This window comes from Tursiops truncatus, chromosome 3 (assembly GCF_011762595.2).
Source record: "Tursiops truncatus isolate mTurTru1 chromosome 3, mTurTru1.mat.Y, whole genome shotgun sequence".
Taxonomy (NCBI): Eukaryota; Metazoa; Chordata; class Mammalia; order Artiodactyla; family Delphinidae; genus Tursiops; species Tursiops truncatus.
In genome coordinates this window covers 58,848,063-58,874,478 of record NC_047036.1, presented here as the reverse complement: position 1 = coordinate 58,874,478, position 26,416 = coordinate 58,848,063, and the positions used below count along the sequence as shown (strand labels likewise).

The 26,416-nt window shown below is 35.9% G+C and overlaps 1 protein-coding gene across 8 annotated transcripts in view; it reads left to right on the top strand.

Moving 5' to 3' along the window:
• Nucleotides 1-26,416, top strand: part of ANKRD31 (ankyrin repeat domain 31) — a 128,721-nt gene that overhangs the window by 63,901 nt on the left and 38,404 nt on the right. For 7 of the 8 annotated variants that reach the window (XM_073802216.1, XM_073802219.1, XM_033852945.2 and 4 more), the window contains 6 exons: nt 112-282; nt 2,099-2,236; nt 9,286-9,428; nt 15,384-15,546; nt 17,636-17,751; nt 21,533-21,620. In XM_073802216.1, the coding sequence (XP_073658317.1) occupies nt 112-282; nt 2,099-2,236; nt 9,286-9,428; nt 15,384-15,546; nt 17,636-17,751; nt 21,533-21,620 (819 nt within the window). The remainder of the gene's footprint in view (nt 1-111; nt 283-2,098; nt 2,237-9,285; nt 9,429-15,383; nt 15,547-17,635; nt 17,752-21,532; nt 21,621-26,416) is intronic. The other variant, XM_073802215.1, reaches the window with a different exon arrangement.

Below are 26,416 nucleotides of genomic sequence, written 5' to 3'. Positions count from 1 at the left end.
GTCCAGCTAGGAACAGAAACTTGGAACAATTAACATGACTAGACTCTTTTTTAGTCATGTAACCGGTAAGGAGAACTACAACACTGATATTGCAAAATGTTTGTTTTTCAGGTGAGGAATTAACTAATAATGTCAATGGAGATGAAAACACTATAAGAAATTGTGAGGAGAAGAAAGAAAAAACAGATTCAGAAATTCACATGCCTACTAACATCCAGGAACACAAAAAAGTTCAGAATTTCAGAAAAAGGCAAAATTTCTTGAAAGCTACCTGCAGCCAAGGTTTGTATTCCTATTTTTATATAGGAAAAGGTTTGCATGATCAAGCCTAGCAATCCACTCTGCTTCAAAGAATTACACATTTTCATATTTACCGTTTTTTTTAGTCATTCACTAATTTATAAGGTTATTTCAGCTATATTTGTCAGATGGTTTTACTGTAATCCACCACTTGAGAATCTCTTAGTCTTCCAATGTATTGTCATATTTTTGCCTATGACTTCTAATTTGTTACGTTAGAGGAGATAAGATAAACAGTAGAGACAGCAAGAACGTTGAGCGGGGGCAGCACATCTGAATTGTGTCAGATCCCTTAGATACTTCCACTGAGCCCTTTTAACACATGGGAAATTAAAGAAGCATAGCCACTAGTTTCTTTGTGTCAGATGCATGAACTGTATGTGTTTGGCAGCATGGATAGCTGACTATTCTTTGATAGTTCTTGGAGCTAGTTCTGTGTGAACAATAGACTGGACTACTTCAGGTTAAATGTTAAGCACCGAAAAGTTGATTTAGTAAGAAAAAGTTGATATAGTAAGAGGTAGGAATATAGGCATACTCTTTGAACCTTCCTGCATTGTCCGCCTGTCATGTAAACTAAAGCTCTTCTTATACATACCTCCTGTAGCGGGTTGAATAGTGGCCCCCCAAAACATATGTCCATGTCCTGTTCCCTGGAATCTGTGATACTATCTCATTTAAAGAGTGAACATTACCTTGTTTAGAAAAAGAATCTTTGCAGATGTAGTTAAGGATCTTGAGATGAGGAGGATGTCCTGGATTTTCCAAATGGGACCCAAATCTTACAAGTATCCTTATAAAAGAAAAATGGAGAGACCTTTGAGACACACAGGAAAGGAGAAGATAATGTGAAAACCCAGGCAAAGGAACAATGTGGCCAAAAGCCAAGGAAGCTAAGGAATGCTGGTATCCATCAGAAGTTGGAGGAAGCAAGGAAGGATTCTTCCTTAGAGTTTCCAGAGAGAGTGCAGCCCTGCTGACACCTTGGTTTTGGACTTCTGGTCTCCAGAACTGTGAGATAATATATTTGTGTTGTGTTAAGCACAACACAACCACCCAGTTTGTGGTCATTTGTTACAGCTACCACAGGAAACTAATACATTTCTCTAGCAGCACTGAATCATATTTTAATGTAATTTTTTACATGTCTGTCATTCCACTATACTGTAGGCCACTTGAAGAAGAGATATTGTCTTTTATTTTCTTTATATGATGTTACAAAAAATCTTTTAGTACATCATTTTAGCATAGTTTGGGAAAAAAACTATTCACTGTTTTTAGTTCCAACTCAAGTCTAACTTGTGATGCAAGGAAAAGATTTTAAAATCTTCAGATAATGATATTGTACTACATTTTCTATGAAAGAAAACGAAATACCCAGTAGGCCATGGTTTGGTTCTTGGCATCTTTTGTGATCAGAAACACACCCACTGAGATATAAGAATAGTTATAGAAAGAGGATTTTTATAAAATCACAATTTGGTGTAAGAAAATTTTTATTCATTGATAGAGGACTACTGAGAGTGAAGTGAGTGTAGAAATGCTTGTTTTAATCAAGCATATGATAGAGTGAACAACTGCTAGAATGAATTTGAAGTAATGTGATCAGATGCTCTATCAATTCTTTACAAGTTATATTTTTAAATAGTAACAGCAATGATATTAATTGAGGTATGTTTCTGTGTAGTGCATCCTACTTAGGATGTTCTGAGGAAGTTGCTGTGTATTTTCTAAGATCCTTCATAATAATCAGCACTTGGCAGAAAAGAATACTCAGTTTTGCTTGGCAAATTTACAGAAATGAAAACAGCTGGGATCAGTAAGAGGAATGCCAGAGGAGAAAGCCTGCTTCATTTGGCTGCCAGAAGAGGAAACTTGTCTCTGGTGAAAGCTCTGATAGAATCTGGAGCAGATGTGAATCTAAAAGATAACGCAGGTTTCGATTTTTAATTGTAGTTGTCTTTATAATTTGAACTCACTGATATACACATTTCAGCTACCCTCCCCCATTTTGATCCTGGCTGATATATAGCTGCTCACTTTGAAAATCTTTTTATAATATATTATTATTTAGTTGAATAGTAACATTTATCTTGGTTCACACCAATTGCTAAAATAACCTTCTCCTTTGAAACAGTTTTTAACATACGTTTGGGAGCATTCAGAGGGAGTATACAGAATGGGAAGGGAAAGAAGCTTTATTTAGAACTTTTCCTTGGAGGCCTTAATATCATTATCTAATTTTGTAGAGAATACCAAATTTTCCCATTTCCCTGTCCCTTCTTTTCTTTCCTTGTCTATTAATACTGTTCCTTTTTTCTCCCATGTCTTGTTTTTATCTTAAACCTCCATTTTTAAATTTATCTTCTAACATTTTTCTCAAGCACAAAAGAAACTTGTATAAGGAATTCCAGAGGGAAAAAACTCAGATTGATTGATCAAATGTCATTTCAAAGAGAAATGTGACAATACAAGATATAAATGGGAAGGTCAGATGATCTTACTCTATTTTAATATCTAACTTGAAACCATTTGACATGATTAGTATTTACTCTGGTCCCATTATATCTTATGCTCTGTGAGTCTTTTGGCACTTGTATCAACAAATATTTTTGATGTGGTTAATTTGTTTAAAAAAATGAAGCATACTTTTTTATTGAGGTATACTTGATTTATTATATTAGTTTCAGGTGTACAACATAGTGATTCAAAGTTGTAATATTGTACAACTGTACCTCAAAAAAATTTTTAATTACAAATAAAACTAAAAAACAAACAAACAAAAAAACCCAAAGTTGATAGATTATATTCCACTTAGTTATTGTAAAATATTGGCTGTATTCCCTGTGCTGTACAATATATCCTTGTAGCTTATTTATTTTATACATAGTAGTTTGTACCTTTTAATCCCCTACGCCTATCTTGCCCCTCCCCCCTTCCCTCTCCCTACTGGTAACCACTACTTTATTGTTTATATCCATGAATCTGTTTCTGTTTTGCTGAATTTGCTTGTTTCTTTTATTTTTTAGATTCCACAGGTAAGTGATAACATAGAGTATCTTTCTCTGTCTGACTTATTTCACTACGCATAATACCCTTCAGGTCCATCCATGTTTTTGCACAAGGCAAAATTTCATTCTTTTTATGCCCAAGTAGAATTCATTGCGCATATATATACACAAACACACACACACACACACACACACACACACACACACACACACACCCCACATCTTTATCCTTTCATCTGTTGATGGACACTTAGGTTGCTTATATGTCTTGGCTATTGTAAATAATATTGCTGTGAACACTGGGGTGCATGTATCTTTTTGAATTAGTGTCTGTTTTCTTCAGATATATACCCAGCAGTGGAATTGTTGGATCATATGATAGTTCTGTTTTTAGTTTTTTGAAAAACCTCCATACTGTTTTCTACAGTTGCTGCACCAATTTACATGCCCAACAGTGTACAAGGGCTCCCTTTTTTACATATCCTCACCAATATTTGTTATTGGTGTTTTTTTTATGATAATCATTCTGACAGGAGTAGGATAATATCTCATTGTGGCTTTGATTTGCATTTTTTTGATGATTAGCAATGTTGAGCATCTTTTCATGTGCCTGTTGGCCATCTGTATGTCTTTGGAAAAATGTCTATTCAGGTCTTCTGCCCATTTTTTGACTGGCATGTTTCTTTTATTGGTTTTGAATTCTATGAGCTGTTTATATATTTTGGATATTAACCCCTTATTGGTCATGTCATTTGCAAATATTTCCTCCCATTCAGTAGATTTTCTTTTCATTTTGTCAGTGGTTTCCTTTGCTGTGCAAAAGCGTTTAAGTTTAACTGGGTCCCATTTGTTTATTTTTTATTTTGATTCCTTTGCCATAGGAGACAGATACAAAACAATGTTGCTATGATTTATGTCAGAGTATGCGGTCTATGTTTTCTTCTAGGAGTTTTATGGTTTCCAGTCTTACATTTAGTTCTTTAGTCCATTTTGAGTTTATGTTTGTATAGATGTGAGAAATGTTCTAATTTCATTCTTTTACATGTAGCTCTTCAGTTTTCCCAGCATCACTTATTGAAGAAACTGTCTTTTCTCCATTGTTTATTCTTGCCTCCTTTGTCATAGATTAATTGACATAAATGTGTGGATTTATTTCTGGGCTGTCTGTCCTGTTCCATTGATCTGGGTGTCTGTGTTTGTGCCAGTATAAGACTGTTTTGATTACTGTAGCTTTGTAGTATAGTCTGAAGTCAGGGAGTGTGATTCCTCCAGCTCTGGTCTTCTTTCTTGAGATTGTTTTGGCTATTCGAGGTCTTTTGTGCTACAGTACAAGTTTTAAAATTATTTGTTCTAGTTCTGTGAAAAATGCCATTGGTATTATGATAGGAACTGCATTGAATCTGTAGATTGCCTTGGGTAGTACAGTCATTTTAACAATATTAATTCTTCTAATCCATGAACACGGTATATCTTGTCTCTCCATCTGGGTGTGTCATCTTCAGTTTTTTTTTTTTTTTTCATCACTGTCTTACAATTTTCTGAGTACAGCTCTTTTACCTCCTTAGGCAGGTTTATCCCCAGGTATTTGTCTTTTTGATGCAGTTGAAAATGAGAAGGTTCCTTAATTTTGCTTTCTGATAATTTGTTGTTAGTGTATAGAAATACAACAGATTTCTGTATGTTAATCTTATATCCTGCAACTTAACTGAATTTATTGATGTGCTCTAGTAGTTTTTTGGTGGTGTCTTTAGGATTTTTCTATGTATAGTACCATGTCATCTGCAAAGAGTGACAGTTTTACTTCTTCCTTTCCAATTTGGATTCCTTTTATTTCTTTTTCTTGTCTCATTGGTGTGGCTAGGCCTTCTAATAATGTGTTGAATAAAAGTGGCAAGAGTGGGCATCCTTGTCTTGTTCCTGATATTAGAGGAAATGCTTCCAGCTTTTCACATTGAACATGATTTTAGCTGTGGGCTTATCGTATATGGTCTTTATAATGTGGAAGTATGTTCCCTCTATACCTGCTTTGTGGAGAGTTTTTTTCAAAATGGATGTTGAATTTTATCCAAAGCTTTTTCTGCATCTGTGGAGATGATCATATGATTTTTATTCTTCAATTTGTTAATGTGATGTATCACATTGAATGATTTGTGGCTATTGAGCCATTCTTGCATCCCTGGGATAAATCCCACTTAATCATGGTGTATGATGTTTTTAATGTATTGTTGGATTCTGTTTGCTAATATTTTGTTGAAGATTTTTGCATCTATGTTCATCAGTGATAATGGCCTATAATTTTCTTCTTTTGTGTGTTATCTTTCTCTGGTGTCAAGGAGATGCTGGTCTTGTAGAATGAGTTTGGAAGTGTTTCTTCCTCTGCAATTTTTGGAATAGTTTGAGCAGGATAGGTCTTAATTCTTCCCATTAGCTATCTATTTTACATTTGGTAGTGTATATATGTCCATGCCACTCTCTCACTTCATCCCAGCTTACCCTTCCCCCTCCCCATGTCCTCAAGTCCATTCTCTACATCTGCGTCTTTATTCCTGTCCTGCCCCTAGGTTCTTCAGAACAATTTTTTTTTTTTTTAGATTCCATATATATGTGTTAGCGTATGGTATTTGTTTTCCTGTTTCTGACTTACTTCACTCCTAAGGAAATCTTGTGTCGCTATAAACTTCTCTCTTAGAACTGCTGTTCCTGCATCCCATAGATTTTGGATCATTGTGTTCTCATTTTCATTTGTCTCTAGGTATTTGTTGTTTTTTCCTTTGATTTCTTCAGTGATCCGTTGGTTGTTTAGTAGTATGTTGTTTAGCTTCCATGTGTTTGTGTTTTTTGCAGTTTTGTTCTTGTAGTTGATTTCTGGTCTCATAGTGTTGTGGTCAGAAAAGATGCTCAACATGATTTCAGTTTTCTTATATTTACCAGTTCTTGTTTTGTGGCCTAGCATGTGACCTATCCTGGAGACTGTTCCTTATGCACTTGAAAAGAATGTGTATTCTGATGCTTTTGGATGGAATGTTTTATATATATCAATTAAGTTCATCTGGTATAATGTGTCATTTAAGGCCAGTTTTTCTGTATTGATTTTCTGTCTGGATGATCTGTCCATTGATGAAAGTGGGGTGTTAAAGTCCCCTACTGTGTTACTGTCAATTTCTCCCTTTATGTCTGTTAATATTTGCTTTATGTATTTAGGTAGCCCTATATTGGGTGCAAATATATTTAAAATCGTTATACCTTCTTCTTGGATTGATTCCTTAATCATTATGTAATGTCCTTCTTTGTCTCTTGTAACAGTTTTTGTTTTAAAGTCTATTTTGTCTGATGCAGATATTGTTACCCCAGTTTGCTTTTTGTTTCCATTTTCATGGAATACCTTTTTCCATCCCCTCACTTTCAGTCTGTGTGTGTCTTTAGATCTCAAGTGAGTCTCTTGTAGGTAGCATATATATGGGTCTTGTTCTTGTATCCATTCAGCCACTCTGTGTCTTTTGATTGGAGCATTTAGTCCATTTACATTTAAAGTAATTGTTGATATGTATGTACTTATTGCCATTGTATTCATGGTTTGGGAGTTGTTTTTGTAATTCTTCTTTATTCCTTTCATCTTTTGTTCTCTTGTGATTTTATGATTATCTTTAATGTTATGTTTGGTTTCCATTCTCTTTTTTGCATGTGGCTCTATTATAGATTTTTGATTTGTGGTTACCATGAGTTTTATTTATATATGGGTGTGTATATATATATGATTATTTTAACTTGCTGATCTCTTAATTTCAGATGCATTTTAACAACCCTGCATTTTTACTCTCCTCACCTCACAATTACTGTTTTCAACATCATATTTTTCATGTATTTGTTTTGTGTATTGCTTAACTGCTTATTGTGGATATAGATGATTTTACTACTTTTGTCTTTTAACCTTCCTAATAGTTTTGTACCCAGTTGACTTACTACCTTTACTGTATATTTGCCTTTACTGATGAACTTTTTCTTTTGTGATATTCATGTTTCCAGTTATGGCCTTTTCCTTTTTGCTTAGAGGAGTCCCTTTAACATTTCACATAAAGCTGGTTTGCTGGTGCTGAACTCTTAGCTCTTGCTTGTCTGTACAACTTTTGATATCAACATCAAATTTGAATAAGAGCCTGGCTGGGTAGAGTATTTTTTCTTGTACATTTTTCCCTTTCATCACTTTAAATATATGCTGCCAGTACCTTCTGACCTGCATAGTTCTGTTGCAAAGCCAGCTGAAAGCCTTATAGGAGTTCCCTTGTATGTTATTTGTTGCTTTTCCCTTCCTGCTCTTAATATTCTCTCTTTATCTTTCAATTTTTCCATTTAAATCACAGTGTATCTTAATGTGGTCCTCTTTATGTTGATCCTGTTTGGGACTGTCTGTGCTTCCTGGACCTGGATGTCTCTTTCCTTTCCCAGATTAGGGGAGTTTTCAGATTATTATGTTTTAAAGTATGCTTTCCATCCCTTTCTCTCTCTCTTCGTCTTCTGGGACTCCTATAAAGAAAATGTTTGTACACTTCATATTGTCCCAGAGAGCTCTTAAACTGTCCTCACTTCTTGATTTCCACTACTCTGTCTTCCAGCTTGCTGATTCGTTCCTATATATATCATTTAGTGTACTGTTAATTCCTTTTAGTGTATTTTTCATTTCAGTTATTGTATTCTTCATCTGTTTGGTTGTTCTTTATGTTTTCTAACTCTTTGTTAAAAACTTCTAACTTCTCTGTTCATCCAGTCTTCTCCAAAGTTCTTTTGTAATCCTTACAGTCATTACCTTGAACTCTTTCTCAGGTAGATTTCCTATCTCCACTTAGTTCTTCTGAGGTTTTATCTTGTTCCTTTGTTTTGAACATGTTCCTGTGTTGCCTCATTTTGCTTAACTAGTTATTTCTATGTATCTGGTAGACTTGTTACATATCCCACCCTTGGAGAAGTAGCCTTTTATAGGAAATGTCTTAAGCTTCCAGGAGTTCACTCCCCTCTGATCACTAGAGCTGTATGTTCTAGGGGTACCCCCTAGGTGGGCTGCATGGGTCCTTCTGTTGTGGCAGGCTGACTACTGTGTGTGGTCTCGTAGGCTTGGCTGGCCCCCAGTACAGTTGGTTGCCAGGCCCTGCTTTGTGTGGAGGCTGCTGGCCCCTGGTTGGTGGGGCTAGGTCACCAGGTGGCTGGCTGCTAAACCCCAGGGGACCCCAGGGCTAGTGCTGGCTCACTGATGGGCAGAGTCTGGGTATAGGAGATTTACCAGTGGGTGAAGCTAGTTCTTGGGACCAGTGCCAGCCCACTGGCGAGCAGAGCCAGGTCCTGGGGTCTGGCTTCAAGACCCAGGGGTCCCAGAGCTCATGTTGGACTGCTGGTGAGTGGGGCCAGTTCCTGATACAGGTGGCTGTGGGGTTCAGTGTGTCCTAAAGTTTGTGTTGGCCTACTGCTAGGCAGAGCTTGGACCCAGCTGGTCCTAGGGTTGGTGCTGGCCTGCCTGTGGGTAGGCTGACTCCTGCCACAGCAGGCTGTGGGGCTGTAGTTGTCCTGGGGCTGATTTCCACCCACTGTGGGCGAGGCTGTTCCCAAGGCTAAAGCAGCCTTGCTGGTGCACAGACCTGGGGCCTAAGGATTTCTCGGCTGGTGCCTGCCCACTGGTGGGTGGAACTGGGTGCCAGGGTCTCTGGCTACAGGGCCCTGTGCATCCTGGGTCTAGAGTTTGTGCACTGGTGGGTGGGTCTGGATCCTGGGCCCTCTGGTGGACAGGCCCGTGTCCAGGGGCAGCTCTGGGCTCAGGGATCTTTAGGTAGCCTGTTTTCAATATTATTTCTTGTCCAGTACTTAGTACATACATTTGAATCAATAAAGTTAATAATTCCATTAGTGCAAATAAACTTAATAATGAATATACTACTTGAATACTGATTTGTAAGCAGCTTGTTTTGTTTTTTCTTTTTTCCCTTTTTAGGTTGGACACCACTTCATGAGGCAGCTAGTACGGGATGTAATGATATAATTGTAGAGTTGTTAAAAGCTAGTGCTAATGTTAATTGTGAAAATGTAGATGGAATTCTGCCCTTACATGGTGCTGTTGCAAACAACCATTTAAAGGTATAGTGCACATCAGATTAGGTTCCTATTTCTTTTTCTTTAAAAAGTGAGTGAAGACAGTGAAGATATTTTAAATTGCGAACTGAAGTGATTCCTTAAAACAAATGATTTTTAAAAACTGCTTAAAAGTACAAATGAATATGATATTACATATAGATTAGAAAACCAGTGTATTTCCTAATGAATCATTTTTCCATTGTCTCTTCGTCATGTAATTCATGTAAGTGAGAATAAAATGAAAGGGCTAGAAGTAAACACAGCCTATTAATATAATACATTCCAATTTTAATTGCATTAAATGCTTTGCTGTTGTGTATAAAAGAGTCTATATAGTGATGATATATGTGACAGCCAGATGTTTTTTAAACTCGAAATTTCTCAGTGGGTTTGAAGTTTCAAAGAAATGGGTAAAAGCTCAAGTTGCTTGTTTCCTTGGGGGTTCTTGTATTTTTTTCTCCTTTTTTTTTTTTTTAATCAGATAGCTATGGTAAAAATATCACAAGAGAAAATCACCAGGGTAATTATTTCAGTAACACTCAATTTCAAATCTAGACTTTAAAATTCTCCAGATTTTTAAACTCATCTTTTTTTGTTCGACAAACCTTAGAAGATTTGTCAGTAGGCAATATAGACTTCAGGAATAATTATTGGCTTTGAAAAGTAGTTAAGGAAACTACCAGCAACAACAATAATATAAAACCAAGGTTCATACAAAAAATTCCTTGGATCTCTCACTAAAACTACTTTTCTGTCTCTAGTATTTTTAATAGCCTGGTAATTTTATTTAATTTTATGAAAATATATCTCCACTGTTTTCAGTCTAAATATAGTCATGTGAAAGAATAGTATTGAATTTATGATTTGCAGAGATAAGAGAGATAAACTAATGATGAAGAATAATACCAAATGGGTGGGCTAATGTCCAGGGAGGCTTCTTTTGATCAAAGAAGCTCTTTGACCTTTAAGATATTTAAATTAAAAAAGAATTGACAAAGTCTCAAAGTTATGTGGTCATGCAATGGAAGAAAGCAAACAGGAAGAGTCATTGAAGTGATGAACTTACTGGTTATATGTACAGGGAAAAGGTTACTTAAAGTGAAACCACTTAAATAAGGGCCAAAATTTCATAGTAGGAAAATCAGGATTTTAGACATTATCCTGAAAAATGGAATATAAACAAAATAAGGGGTTTCCCAATACCACCACCCCTATACTTGGAAATTTGTTAGAAGGTGTTACAGAGCTCAGCATATGATTGTATTCATAGCTAAGATTTATTACAGCAGTATAGTAAGGGTACACAGGGGGATCATCAGAGAAAAAGGTGGAGTCTGGAGGTATCCATGTGCAGGCTGTACTATGCACTCTTCCTTATGAGAGGTCACATACAGTTTGCTTTTCCCTCAGCAGTGAAAATGCAGCAACGTAAGTGCAATGTTTCTGTCCAGGGAAGCTCATTAGAAACTCAGTGTTCAAGATTTATATAGAGGGCTGGTCATGTAGGCACCCTCTGCCTAGCACATAGCAAGATTCCAGACTCCCGGAAGCATAAATAAACCACATTGCTTGTGTAGACAGTTTAAGCACAGAGAGCCACTCATCAATTAGGGACAGTTTTATATCAATGTAGGGCACTGTTTACCAGCCAAGTTCACAGATGCCAGCTACAGACCAACCTAGCAAGCAGCCTTTCTAGATAGCAGTTTTATGCCTGCTAAGTTAACTCCTTTCTAAATAGTATTATATTTAGTTTCTAATTGAAATACATACTGATTTCTGGAACAGCAAAAACAGAATAATATATGCTTTCTGGGCCTAGCTTTTCTGGCAAAATAGTATGACAGCACATAGGACATCCTTTATCTCACAGTTGGTTTTTTGCATCATGACCTCAGGGAAGCTCTCTTTTTCAAAAATTTTGAGAGGTGCCACAAGTTTTCCCTAGGTCCTGTATTAATCCATTCATATTCAAAATTTTTCTTTTTTTTAGGTTAACAGTTTTACCTCTAAGTTTCTCATTTATCAGTTGCTTCACAGATGCTTCAAGCATTTCTACAATATTATTATTACTATTATTATTATTATTATTTTTTGCTGTACGTGGGCCTCTCACTGTTGTGGCCTCTCCTGTTGCGGAGCACAGGCTCCGGATGCGCAGGCTCAGCGGCCATGGCTCACGGGCCTAGCTGCTCCGCGGCATGTGGGATCTTCCCAGACTGGGGCGCGAACCTGCGTCCCCTGCATCGGCAGGTGGACTCTCAACCACTGCGCCACCAGGGAAGCCCTACAATATTATTTTAATATATGACTTCAGGAAATCCTACATCTTTACATTTTGGCTTTGTAATCAATTTGTAGTGTATTTCCATTTTATTGTTGGCTATTTACAATATCAGGGACCAGTAGTAAATTGACCAAAACTCAAGAGAAATATGTTGACTTGATGGATGGAAAAAATGCCATGTTATTGAACAGGGAGGGATGTTTGATTAGATCAAATTTTGTAAGTAGCCTTCATAAGTGAGAATTTTCCTATTTTGAAGACTGTAGCTTCCCTCATAGAAATTTGGTAACTTCAAGGGTTAGAGAAAATGATAACTCAGATGTAGAGGGTCTTCTGTAAAGTAAATGCCAAGAACTGAAAATTCATCACAGGAAATAGCAGAAAGGGAGCTTGACAAAACACCGAACTGGATTTTAGAGAACTTGAGTTCTAGGCCTAGTTCTGCTGCTTGAGAAAGATAAAGATATCTTTACCCCTGAAATAAGGAATTTGATCTAGAGCTGTACTGTCCTATACTGTAGCCACTAACCACATGTGGCTATTTAAATTTAAATTACTTAAAATTAATTAAATTAAAAAATTCAATTCTTGGACTTCCCTGGTGGTCCAGTGGTTAAGACTTCACCTTCCAATGTAGGGGTTGCAGGGTTTGATCCCTGGTCGGGGAGCTAAGATCCCACATGCCTTGTGGCCAAAAATCCAAAACATAAAACAGAAGCAATATTGTAACAAACTCAATAAAGACTTTTAAAATGGTCCGCATCCAAAAAAAAATCTTAAAAAGAAAATTCAGGGACTTCTCTGGCGGTCCAGTGGGTTAAGATTCTGCCCTCCCAATGCAGGGGGCCTGGGTTTGATTCCTTGTCAGGGAACTAGATCCCGCATGCATGCCACAACTAAGAGTTTGCATGCCGCGACTAAGAGTCCTCATGCCACAACTAAAAGATCCCACACGCTGCAGTGAAGGTCCAGCCTGCGGCAACAAAGAATCCTAGTGCCGCAACTAAGACCCAGAGCAGCCAAAATAAATAAATAAAATTTTTTTTGAAAGTTTCAATTCTTCAGTTGCATTAGCCACATTTGAAGTACTCAATAGCTACATGTGGCAGTGGCTCCCATACTAGACAGTATAGATTAGGACATTTCCATCATAACAGAAAACTCTGTTGAACAGCTCTGGTCTAGAGCAAGGATTGGTAAATATTTCCTACAGAGGGCTAATCAACAGTTTAGGTTTTCCGGGCCACACAGTCTCTGTTGAAACTACTCAACTGCTGTTCTAGTGCAAAAGCAACCCTAGACAACATGTAAATGAGTGGGTTTGACTGTGTGCCAATACAACTTAATTTACAAAGTCAGGCAGCAGACTGGATTTGGCCCATGGGCCATGGTTTGCTATTGCTTGATCTAGAGAATTACTGACGTTCTTTTACCTAAGTGGTGATAAAGACAAGTTTGCTTTTGGAATAACCTTCCACATCTCTGTTGCCTTTACTTTAAGGAGAAATATTCTATTTAAAAAGAAGGAGGTAGTATTTTTAATGATATTTTAATTCCTTTGATACTGATATATTGCCAGCATCTTTCTTCATATCTTCATTAACTTTCCCTCCATGTGACAGTTCTTCTATCATTGACTCATTTTATTTCTGACTCACTTTCTCCCCTTTTGTCCCTATTTCTTTATTTTGAGGTAGGATATTGATAGACGATCTAGAAAGATTAATAAGGGGGAGCAAGAAAGGTAAATATATGGTACTGTAGACCTACTAAATATCAATTCTATAACACCCTGTATATTTAATTCCTAATTTTCTCTCTGGCATGACTACATGCAAAGTTATTCAACATCTTATTTTCTTTTTCAACTTTCAATTAAAAAAAAATCTTAATTTCTTTTTTAAGTTATCTTCCAAGATGGTCATGTATTCTACATTGTAAAATGTGGAGAATAAAAAGATAAGGAAAAGAAGAATAAGAGATTTTTTTAAAAGATAAAATGTGGGGGGAATGGGTACCCACTTTTGTACAAGATGGGATAGCAGGGGTAAGATATTTCCTCCCACCTTAAAAACTAGAAAAGTGAGCAAAATATATGAAATAACAGTTTTGAGACATTAGACAACATGCAGCAGAGGGCAGTGATCCCTGACAGGATGGAAACATGAGACTAACCGTATGATTGCCCCACCTCATGGACTAGGAGGAGTTTTCAGGCAGAAGCCTAGGGAGGAAGAAAGCAAATAGCCTTATGATCTCAATGAGTTGAGAAGGTTGTTTGGAGTTTTAAACTCCAACAGCTGAAATTTATGGGGCAAAATACCAGACAATATATCTGCACAGAAAGAATTCTCCAGAGATTTAAAGAGGAACCCCCTCAATTCCTTGGCTGATCTACAGATGTGGGTAAGGAAACTACATGAGGTTAAGCAAAGAGCCAGCAGGCTGGAGATTACACAGGGCTAAATAGGGGAGTGTTTTCCTTAAGCCCCGCCATGTGCCAAATACTTTACCGGGGTTCACATTTAAGCCTCATAGGTGAGAGAAATGAGGTTCTGATGGTAAATAACTTGCCCAAGGACATAGATAGTAAGTAGCAGGAGTGAATTTTGTATGCTTGACTTTAAAACAAATAGGCTGATAGAACAAATAAGGAGCTATCCTTATTACTTCTACTGGCCCATTTGCTCCTAAGTTTTTCTGCTTTTCCATACCTGGACACAAGTTGAAAGAGAAAAGCTACTAGCACATATGCATATCTTTACTTTAACAAAATACTGACCATTTTTCCTAAACAAAAGATTTTTCAGTGGTTTGAGTCATTTGCCTTGTGCAGATGGAATCACTGATTGTTTTTTACTAGTTGGCTTATACTGTCAACTAATTAGTGACAGTCTTTAACTTTGATGACTTATAAACTTACTTCTAATACACAACTTTGAGTTATTCAAATTTTTTAAACACAAATTTGAGTTATTTGAGTTATTCAGGGAAGCATTATTTATATTAGAAACTTTTGCCCCCAAAATGTCACAACATTTATCTTTGACCTCAGTTTTCTCTTCTTTAAAAGGTGGGGTTGGAGTAGATTATTTCTGTTTCTTTTTAATCTTATTAACATTCTGTGAATATGTCATCTATTTAGGAAACATTTGCATAGAAAATATTAGAATAGACATTAGGTTCCCAGGCTAGCTTATAAAACCTCCTAAACAAGTAACATACCTGAAATATAGTTCAAATGAAACTTTATTCAACTATGTCTGATGGCAATTTATAATACAGTGTATAATTTAATATAATCCTGAAATGATCCCTCCTCCCTTCTCCACCCTATCTTCCAGCAGTTTAGGGGAGGACAAAGGGCTGTGTTAAAGAGATAGAGTAAATCCTTTTGCACATCAGTCTCCCAAAGTCTGCCTCTTCAGCCGTGAAGGCAGCATATCTGGTACTTTCATGTCATGGTGTTTGGTTCTTCTGTGAGGACAGATCAGGCCAAATCAGTGGAGCAGTTTACAGTTGTCATATCAAATTTAATCAAGATTTTCTTGGTCAGAGTTTGAAAACTTTTCTTGATAACTTTTAATACTTGATAGTGGTGTCTTGTAATGAAAGCAGGAATTATTGATCTTAGGTATCTGTAGAGATAACTTTGGAAAAATACCTTTTAGGCAGCTGAGATTCTACTACAACATGGAGCAAACCCTAATCAAAAGGATCAAAAGCAGAAGACTGCTTTGGATGAAGCAGATGATAAAAACATGAAAGAGCTGCTAAAATCTTATGGTGCTGTTGAGACTGACAATAGAGATGAGAGTAATGCTGTAGTCACTGGTATGTATGTCAGTGGTGCTTGCTATTTTATAAGGGTGTGTACCTCTGCTTAGAAAAAGAAAATCTTAAGATTTGTGTAAATTATTTCATAACTAGGGATAAATGTTTTGTATGTTTATTAAACTCTTGAAAAGCATCATTTATTTTTAGAAATAGCATTTCCAAACTTGGTTTAATTTATAGATTATATGATCCTGTTGTATTGGGATTATATGTTGAAACAAAACATATTCATTAAACAAACATTAATCTCTCGTAACATTGGATCTGAGATAGAGATGTCACTGAAACTATGCAGATTGGTTTACTTGTAGTGGGGCTGGAAAAGAATGACATACTAAAGTCTTTGAAACTAATATTCCATTACTTCAAAATTTGTAATGATGCCAACTTTTCAAGACAAACTTTCTAATGCTAGAATATGAATTTGTTAAGCAAATATATTATGCTTATATATGTATGTGAGTGTATGTGTAATATATTACAATGGAAAGAATATTTCAAGGGAATATATAGGTAAAATTTTGTGAACCATTTTTAGCAGTAGTTTGCACTTAAATAATATAATGAGTTATCTATAAGAAATAAGCATTTAATCCTGCCATTTGTGGCAACATGGGTGAACCTGGAGGATGTTATGCTAAGTGAAATAAGCATAGAAAGACACAGAAAGGCAAACTCTTTAAGACGTCACTTATATGTGGAACCTAAAAAAGTCAAGCTTAAAGAACCAGGTACGTAGTTGAATGGTGGTTGCCAAGGGCTTGGGGGAGGGGGTGATGGGGGGGAGATGGGAAAATGTTGGTCAAAGAATACAAACTTTCACTTATAAGATGAATTAGTTCTGGGGAGCTAATATATAAGATGATGATTATAGTTTATAATAATAAATTGTATACTTAAAATTTGCCAAGAGAGTAAATCTTAAATGTTCTCACCAACACACACACGGTAACAATGTCAGGTGATGGATGTGTTAAAAAAAAAAAAAAAAGAAGCATTTAGTGAACACTAATTGAGAAAACGTACAATTGTTGAGCACCTGCTATACAAACCAGGCACTTGCCCAAGAAGAGCTTCCAGTCTTGTGAGGAGATAACCAGAAAACAGGCAGTTAAACACAATTTTGGGAATGTTGAGGAGAGAGAATTGTTCTTCCTTTTCCTTCATGCTTGAGCCTTGACTCATAGAAGAAGAAAGCCGGGAACTTATCTGTCCTCTCTATGAGGGAGAATATTGGGAAGAGAAAACCCGTGACTCACTTTTCCCCCAGCCTACCACAGTCTTTACCAACTGTTTGTTTTCAAGGGAGGAATCATTATTACTGATATGATTGGTGAGAGGCAAGGATAATCATTGTGTCCTATTTTACTAGTGAGCTAGATCACATGTAGGTCAAAGTCAAGAGACTGATACACAAATCTTCTTTTCTTTGCCTGCTACCATATGCTAAGTCCATAGGGTCAGGGACTTTCTTAAAGCCCCAGGTATGTCTCTTTCCCTCTTCAAAGCCATATTTGGAGTTATTGGGCACTCTTGTTAAAAAGTGCTATATCTATTCCCACTTTTCTGTTGTTTCTTGTATATACCTTTCCTTCATCAGGTTCCCCAGCAGAATGAGGGGTATAGGGTACCCATATATGGAGAAAGAGAATCCAAAATGGGAGAAGGTTCAGAGAGAATTTTACGGAGACAGTGAATTATAGTCGTAGTATTTAAGAGCATGGACTTGAAGTCAGATCTGGTTTCAGTACTAGCTATGTAACTTTAGGCAACTTCTTGAATCCCTCTAAGCTTCACGTTCCTCTTCTGTAAAATAGATGTAATTAATTACCTACCTCATGGGCTCATATGAAGATTAAATAAGATGATTCATGAAAAGAATTCAATGTCCATCATGTGATAAGTATTCAGCAAATGTTAGCTGTAGTTAGTCAATTGATAATAAATAATGAGGTGCTGACCAACATTAAGACATCATAGTAATTATAGACTTACTTTATCCTTCCCATTCCTGTCACCATTACAATTGATAAAATGATGCTAAATTTTTACACATTCTTATATTTTCTAATTTTATGTTTTAAAGTAAAAATTCCTGCTATCCAGGCAAAAAGACATAAACAGTGTTTTTGTGATGACTGCAAAACTGTTGATACACGTTCTATTTCACACCAAGAAAAAACAAAAGAAAACCTCGCCATGGTGAGTGAAGTTGAAATCCTTTTGTTCTTCAGCCTACAAAATGCCATTCTTTGGGCCAGCCAGCCATTGGCTGTTGGCAGCACTCTTTCCATTTTAAGGACATACAGGTTGAAAATGTTTTTTGTCATAAGAAAATAATACAGCATAATTGAACAGAATGAACCAAGAAAATATGGTATATAGTTAACTCTCCATTATCTGCATTGAACACAGAATTATAGTTTAGCTGCTATCCTTTACACCTAGATTGCGTTTTTTGGCTACTTCTTATCTGACAGACAGTGCCACTGTCATAGCGTGTCTTCACCCACCCACTTCCAAAAAGTATCTGAGATGCATACTAGGTAGAAAAGACCCTGGAACCCAGACAGAGAAGAGAAAAGAAACCTGGTTTAACCAACGTGGATCCCACATGGTTTATAGTGACAGTGTTTGCTATATGTGAAATCCCTCATGTAAACGTATATTTTTTGGAAAAAAAAACCCATAGTAGTCATACATATATAAATATATAAAATGGATATTCTTAGTTTAATTAAAACATACAGCTTACTAGACACTAACTTCTTAAGCAAAGTAGCATCCTCAATGAAATATTTTGAATAAGACTATGTATGTTGATTAGATTTCCCTTACATATTTTTTGTTAGTGTAGAGGAGAAAATATTATTCATTGAACCTAAACTATGATTAATCAACTGTTTTATACCTTAAATATTTTGAATGGTATTCAAACTAAATTGTATTTACCTCAGCATTTAAAAAATATTTTACATTGTTCCTGGTATCTCTTGTAATGAATGAAAAGTTAATTGTCAATCTAATTGTCATTCCCTTGTAGGTAATGTCTTTTAAGCTTACAGTTTTTAAGATTCTTCTTTTATATTCTGCAGTTTCACTAGGTTATGTCTAAATGTGGATGTGTTTTTAATTAATTATTCTAAGGACTAGGCATGCTCCTTTAATCTGAAGACACATTTCTCATTTGTATATTGGAAACTCTCAGCCCTTATATCTTTGAATATTACCTCTGTCCCATTCTCAGTATCTCCTTTTTTGGAACTCATATTTAGATGGCTGTTAGACCAGTCTCCATATGTCTTTTTCATATTTTCCATCTCTTTAATTCTCTGCACTATATTCTGGGCAATAGCCTTTGATCACTGATTTTCTACCCAAAGCCTTGGGTGGGTGTCAAGTAGAATTTTTTCTAATCCTTATTTAAGCTAAAGGACACCCACTTAAGGTCACTAGCTTTATGAGGGGACTCCATTCTAACTCCTTCTTCCTGTGGCCCTGAGGCCTTATCTTCTGTTCCTTTGTAGGACCCTAATCCCTAATATCTATGTTTGTTCCAGATCCCTCATGGGCTGCTACTAACTTCATTTTATTTCTCTTTCTTTTTCCAATCTTAGCTGGGGACAGGTGGTTAAAGTTTATTGTATTTTGTCTAATGTGTTTTTCCAACTGTTTGGAGTAGACTGGAGTCCTTCTGTATCAGCTCAGTTCACCATATTGACCATTAGTATCTTTAAGGTATATTTTCATGTAAAGATTAAAACATTATGGAAAAATCACCCTATTGTTATTAACTATATGGGTATTTGCTTCAGAATAATGTATATCATTTTAGATGCTGAGCCACAGAGGAGTATAGTGGAGATATAGGAGTTTAATGAAAACCAACTTTAAAAAAAAGAAAAAGAAACTTAAATATGCAGACATTAAAATCATCAAGGGTTTGTCTTTTGTAAATGTAAAATTGTTTTTGAATGTTGAAATTTCCCAACCAAACTGAGGATGGGGGGGGGCGACTCTATGGCCAGGTGCAAAGGAAATGAGATGATTTTAGTTTGGTGCTACCTTCTAACACCTTCAGATCACAGCATGTGTAGGCAGCCTCCTTCTCTACCTCCATATAGAATGAGTACAGAAGTAATAAAAAATAATAATGATAATAGTTTGCATTCACCGAGTATTTATTATATGGTAAGCTCTCCTCTAAGTGCTTTATATTAACTCATTTAGTCCTTATAATAATTCTTCTAGGTAGTTTCTATTAATATCATTACCTTCCTCATTACAGATAAGCTAAAGTAAGAGAGGGTAAGTAACAATCCAGAATTACATTTCTATTAAGTAGCAATGGCAGAATTAAACTCCAGGCAATCTGACTCCAGAACCTGTGTTCTTAACCACTATGTTTTATTTTTAATATTCAAAATTATAAAAGAGATGTCAGAGGCAAAGATGATCCTGCCATAGTAAAAGTTGTAAATCTGGAATAAAATCTTAGTGAAGCTTTACAGTAAGTAGAGTGTAAAGTGTCTATAAGTTGCTTATTCCAAAGACAGATCCTAGGTTAGGAGTGGTTTTTCTTGTTTTTTGTTTTTGGTAAGATAAACAAATAGTAATGAAAGACTAAGAAGGGAGATCTTGGAGGGAAAGTTTTACTGGGCCCTCCATGGTAAAATGTGGAGCTGGTATGGAGTGAAAAGTTATGGCCCATGGTGGACAAGACTGAATGCATCTACAATATGAGACAAAACAGAAGGAGAAGTCAGCACCAAAAGATGTTTTCTTTATCCCAACCTGTAGGTAGAGGCTTAGTCTGGTCACAAATTTAGACCTTTAGTTTACTTTTCCACATAACTGGATGGTTTTATTATGTGCATTTTCCATATCCCTTGTGGGCACCAAAGTAAAACTTTCGAGCAACGTACTTCACAAGGCTTTGAGGACATACATCTTTTAAAAATGAATGTGTTTTGAGAATGTATTAAAGGATACATAGTACGAGTCAGTCCATCAGTTGTCATTTATTGAGCAACAACTGTATATCCAGCAGTGTGGAAACCTGTACACATATGAAAGCCATGCTCCAGCCTACAAGATCTCATTGTTTTGATGGAGGAAGTATAATATATAAGACATTACACATGTTAATGCTAATTTCTGTAGTACTAAAATTCTTAAGTAATCCTGAGAAAGAAGAAATCAGTATGGATTAGATTAGTCAGGGGTTTTGTGTGTGAGATTGGTTTAATATAATAATAATAAGCAGTATTTATAGAACTTTTACTTTGTGCTGACACTGTCCTAAACAGTTTATATGTGTTACTCAGTTCAGACAAGGAGAGGATAATTAACTTTCTGTAGTCACCCAGCTAGGAAGAGATGAAGCCGGAATTCAAACCCAAGCAGTCCAGTTCCAGAGTCCACTCCACAATTCCATCTCTGATAAGAAAGAGAAAGTTCTGGGCAGAATATGTAGAAGGCATTTGAGTCAGGAATATTAATACTGACAAGTATATAAAGAGGTGGTTTTAAATCCCCTTTGTGAGTTTTTGAGAGTGTTTAGTATTTGTAAGACTGTGTGTGAAATTTCAGTAGTGTACAAGGATAGTCATAAAGCCTTAAAGTGAACTTGTTGCATATATATTGTCTTTAAATATTATGTGCTGAGTGTTCTTTTTCTCCTATGCCTATAACAGAAGTCATTGAGAAATTGTGATTCTTTGTATGCTTGCTACTCTTACATTCTGTTTTCCTGGAGCAGATCTGCTACATAAATCAAGATACATTTATGTTTAATTTTTCCCCAAATATGTAATATATATACAATTAAGTTTAAACAAAGCCTGAGTACATTTGGAACATAAAGGGAAATGAGCATTTTTAGTGTCACTTTCTTTAGCACTTTTACTGTGCATTTGTCAGTTGCATATCAGAGAAAAACATCTACTTCTTGTAATGAAGTTTTTAATATTTTATCTGATAGCATCAGACCATCAGTGCCGTTCTACAAGATTTAGAAGAAAAACAAGAAAATTTGTTAGCGTTTGAAATAAGAACCCCTGAAGATGCAGGTAAATATATACTCATACTCAAGTCTGATTATTTCATTCATCCAAGGTATTGCTATCTCATCTTCTTTTTTGGGGGGTGGGGTACAAGTATGATTCCATTTTTATAAAGTTCAAGAACAGGCCAAATTAACTTTTAGTAGAATTCAAAATAGGAGTGCAGTGGGGTTGAAGGTGCCCTCCCTCCAAAATATGTCCACATTCTAAGCCCCAGAATCTGTGAATGTGACTTTTTTTGCAGGGGGGAGAGTCTTTACAGATATAATTAGAGATCTTGAAATGAGATTTATCTTGGATTTTCCAAGTGGGCTCTAAATCCAGTGATAGGTGTGCATATAAGAGACACACAAGAAAGAGACACAGAGAGAAGGAGAAGGCTATGTGAAGATGGAGGCAGAGACTGGAGTGATGCAACCACAAGCCAAGGAATGCCTGGAGCCACCAGAGACTAGAAGAGGCAAGGAAGTTTCCTCCCCTAGAGCCTTCAGAGGGAGTACAGTACTGTCAGTACCTTAATTTTGGACTTCACTGTTTGCAGGAGTATGATATCCCTTGAAACCAAAGTAAAATAATATAAAATGAAATCATTTTTTAAAAGTGATAATAAATTCTCAAATTAATTCTAAGTTATTGAGTAGACTAAGTATCTTCTCATGGAAGTATTTAGGGCAAGTTTCTCTTTATAAAATGGTTATGCTACTGGTGTTTCATTAGGAAGAATTTTTAAAAATATAATTACACATCTTCAAATGCACTAGAAAAACTTCATGTCAGAGGGAGCCAGTTCTGAATCATTTGTGACTTGACTATACATTCCATGTTTGTCGTGTTGCAATTTGATAATAATTACTAAGCCATAAGCCAAATTATTATTTGTCCTGAGTAGGATTTATTTGAAGACTTGTTTGTTTGCTTCTTTTATCCTGCATGAAATTTCCCATATTGTGCTCATAAGATAAAAGTACCCTTTGAGATAAAATCAGACAGCTTGGGAAGATCCTTGATTTATAACCTTTTTTCTTCGTCTTTTTTGGCATTAATTTACTAAAACATCTGAATTTTACAGTTGAAACTCACAAAATTTCAAACATTTAAGGCATTACCAGAAATAATATATTAGATGTGTGAGAAATAATGTATTAGATATTATTAATTAAACAATGGATGGTCTATATTTAATTTTTTCTCCCATATGCTACTTTATTATTTTTTTAATTTTTATTTCATATTGGAGTATAGTTGATTAACAATGTTGTGTTAGTTTCAGATATATAGCATAGTGATTCAGTTATACATATACACATATCTATTCTTTTTCAAGTTCCTTTCCTATTTAGGCTATTACAGAATATTGAGCAGAGTTCCCTGTGCTATACAGTAGGTCCTTGTTGGTTATCTGTTTTAAATATAGCAGTGTGTATATGTCAATCCCAAACTCCCAGTGTATCCCTCTCCCCCACCCTCTCCCACTGGTAACCATAAGTTTGTTCTTTAAGTCTGTGAGTCTTTTTCTGTATTGTAAATAAGTTCATTTGTATCATTTTTTTTAGATTCCACATATAAGTGATATCATATGATATTTGTCTTTCTCTATCTAACTTAACTTAGTATGATAATCTCCAGCTCCATCCACGTTGCTGCAAATGGCGGCATTATTTCATTCTTTTTAATGGCTGAGTAATATTCCATTGTATATATGTACCACATCTTCTTTATCATTCATCTGTCGGACATTTAGGTTGCTGCCATGTCTTGGCTATTGTACACAGCACTGCAGTGAATATTGGGTTGCGTGTATCCCTTTGAACCATGGTTTTCTCCGGATATATGCCCATGAGTGGGATTGCTGTATCATATGGTAGCTCTATTTTTAGTTTTTTAAGGAACCTCAGTACTGTTCTCCTTAGTGGCTGCACCAATTTACATTCCCACCAACAGTGTAGGAGGATTCTCTTTTCTCCACACCCTCTCCAGCATTTATTGTTTGTACACTTTCTGGTGATGGCCATTCTGACTGGTGTGAGGTGATGTCTCATTGTAGATGTGATTTGCATTTCTCTAATAATTAGCAATATTGACCATCTCTTTTCATGTGCCTCTTGGCCATCTGTATATATACTTTGGAGAAATGTTCTTTTTATTTAGTTATTCTGCCCATTTTTTGATTGGGTTATTTTTTGATATAGAGCCTCATGAGCTGTTTGTAAATTTTGAAGATTAATCCCTTTTCGGTCACATCATTTGCAAATATTTTCTCCCATTCTGTGAGTTTTTGTTTTGTTTATGGTTTCCTTTGCTGTGCAGAAGCTTTTGAATTTAATTAGGCCCCATTTGTTTAATCATCAAATCACAAGAGAAGAGAACAAAAGAGTAAGGGAGGAAAAAAGACCTAGAAAACCAAATCTGAAACAATGAATAAAATGGCAATAGGAACATACATGTCAAAGTTTTTATTTCCATTACTCTAGGAGATGGATCTAAAAAGATAATGCTGCGATTTATATCAAAGAGTGTTCTGCCTGTGTTTTCCTCTAAGAGTTTTATAGTATCGAGTCTTACATTTAGGTCTTTAATCCATTTTGAGTTATTTTATCTTTATGGTGTTAAAGAATGTTCTAATTTCATTTTTTTACATGTAGCTGTCCAGTTTTCCCAGAACCATTTATTGAAGAGACTGTCTTTTCTCCACTGTATAGTCTTGCCTTCTTTGTCTTAGATTAATTGACCGTAGGAGTGTGGGTTTATTTCTGGGCTTTCTGTCTTTTTCCATTGATCTATATTTCTGTTTTTGTACCAGTACCATACTGTTTTGATGAGCGTAGCTTTGTAGTATAGTCTGAAGTCAGGGAGCCTGATTCCTCCAGCTCCATTTTTCTTTCTCAAGGTCACTTTGGCTATTCGGGGTCTTTTATGTCTCCATTGTTCTAGTTCTGTGAAAAATGCCATTGGTAATTTGATAGGGATTTCATTGAATCTGTAGATTGCCTTGGGTTGTATAGTCATTTTGACAATACTGATTCTTCCAATCCAAGAACATGGTATATCTTTCCATCTCTTTGTGTCATCTTTGATTTCTTTTATCAGCGTCTTACAGTTTTCAGAGTACAGGCCTTTTGCCTCCTTAGGTAGGTTTATTCCTAGGTATTTTATTCTTTTTGATGTGATGGTAAATGGGATTGTTTCTTTAATTTCTCTTTCTGATCTTTCATTGTTAGTGTATAGAAATGTTGTGTAGTATCATGTCATCTGCAGACAGTGACAGTTTTACTTCTTCTTTTCCAGTTTGGATTCCTTTTATTTCTTTTTCTTCTTTGATTGCTGTGGCTAGGACTTCCAATACTATGTTGAATAAAAGTGATGAGAGTGGACATCCTTGTCTTGTTCCCAATCTTAGAGGAAATGCTTTCAGCTTTTCCCCATTGAGTATGATGCTATCTGTAGGTTTGTCATATATGGTCTTTATTATGTTGACGAATGTTCCCTCTCTGCCCACTTTCTGGAGAGTTTTTAGAATAAATGGGTGTTGAATTTTGTCCAGCTTTTTCTGCATCTGCTGAGATGATCATATGGTTTTTATTCTTCAATTTGTTGATGTGGTGTTGTATCACACTGATTGATTTGTGGTTATTTTAAAAATCCTTGCATCCCTGGGACAAATCTCACTTGATCATGGTGTATGATCCTTTTAATGTATTGTTGGATTCAATTGGCTAGTATTTTGTTGAGGATTTTTACATCTATGTTCATCAGTGATATTGGCCAGTAATTTTCTTTCTTTTTGTGCTGTCTTTGTCTGGTTTTGGTATCAGGGTGATAGTGTCCTCACAGAATGAGTTTGGGAGTGTTCATTCCTCTGCAATTTTTTAGAATAGTTTCAGAGGGTGGGTGTTAACTCGTCTCTAAATGTTTGATAGAATTTGCCTGTGAAGCCATCTGGTCCTGGACTTTTGTTTGTTGGGAGCTTTTAAATCACAGTTTCAATTTCAGTACTTGTGATTGGTCTGTTCGTATTTTCTGTTTCTTCCTGGTTCAGTCTTGGGAGATTGTACCTTTCTAAGAATTTGTCCATTTCTTCTAGGTTGTCCATTTTATTGGCATATAGTTTATTGTAGTAGTCTTTTGTGATCCTTTGTATCTCTGGGGTGTCCATCGTAACTTCTCCTTTTATATTTCAATTTTATTGATTTGAGCCCTTTCCCTTTTTTTCTTGATCAGTCCAGCTAAAGGTTTATCAGTTTTGTTTATCTTTTTAAAGAACTTTTTAGTTTCATTGATCTTTTCTATTGTTTTCTTCATCTCTATTTCATTTATTTCTGCTCAGATCTTTATGATTTCTTTCCTTCTACTAACTTTGAGTTTTGTTTTTTCTTCTTTCCCTAATTGCTTTAGGTGTAAGCCTAGGTTGTTTATTTGAGATTTTTCTTGTTTCCTGAGGTAAGATTGTATTGCTATAACCTTCCCTCTTAGAACTGCTTTTGCTGTGTCCCATAGGTTTTGGATCATCGTGCTTTTGTTTTCATTTGTCTCTAGGTTTTTTTTTATTTCCTCTTTGATTTCTTCAGTGATCCATTGGTTGTTTAGTAGTATATTGTTTAGCTTCCACATGTTTTGTGTTTTTTACAGTTTTTTTCTTGTAGTTGATTTCTAATCTCATAGTGTTGTGGTCAGAAAAGATGCTTGATAGGATTTCCATTTTCTTAAGTTTACCAAGGCTCACTTTGTGGCCCAGCATGTGATCAGTCCTGGAGAATGTTCCATGTGCACTTGAGAAGAATGTGTATTCTGCTGCTTTTGGATGG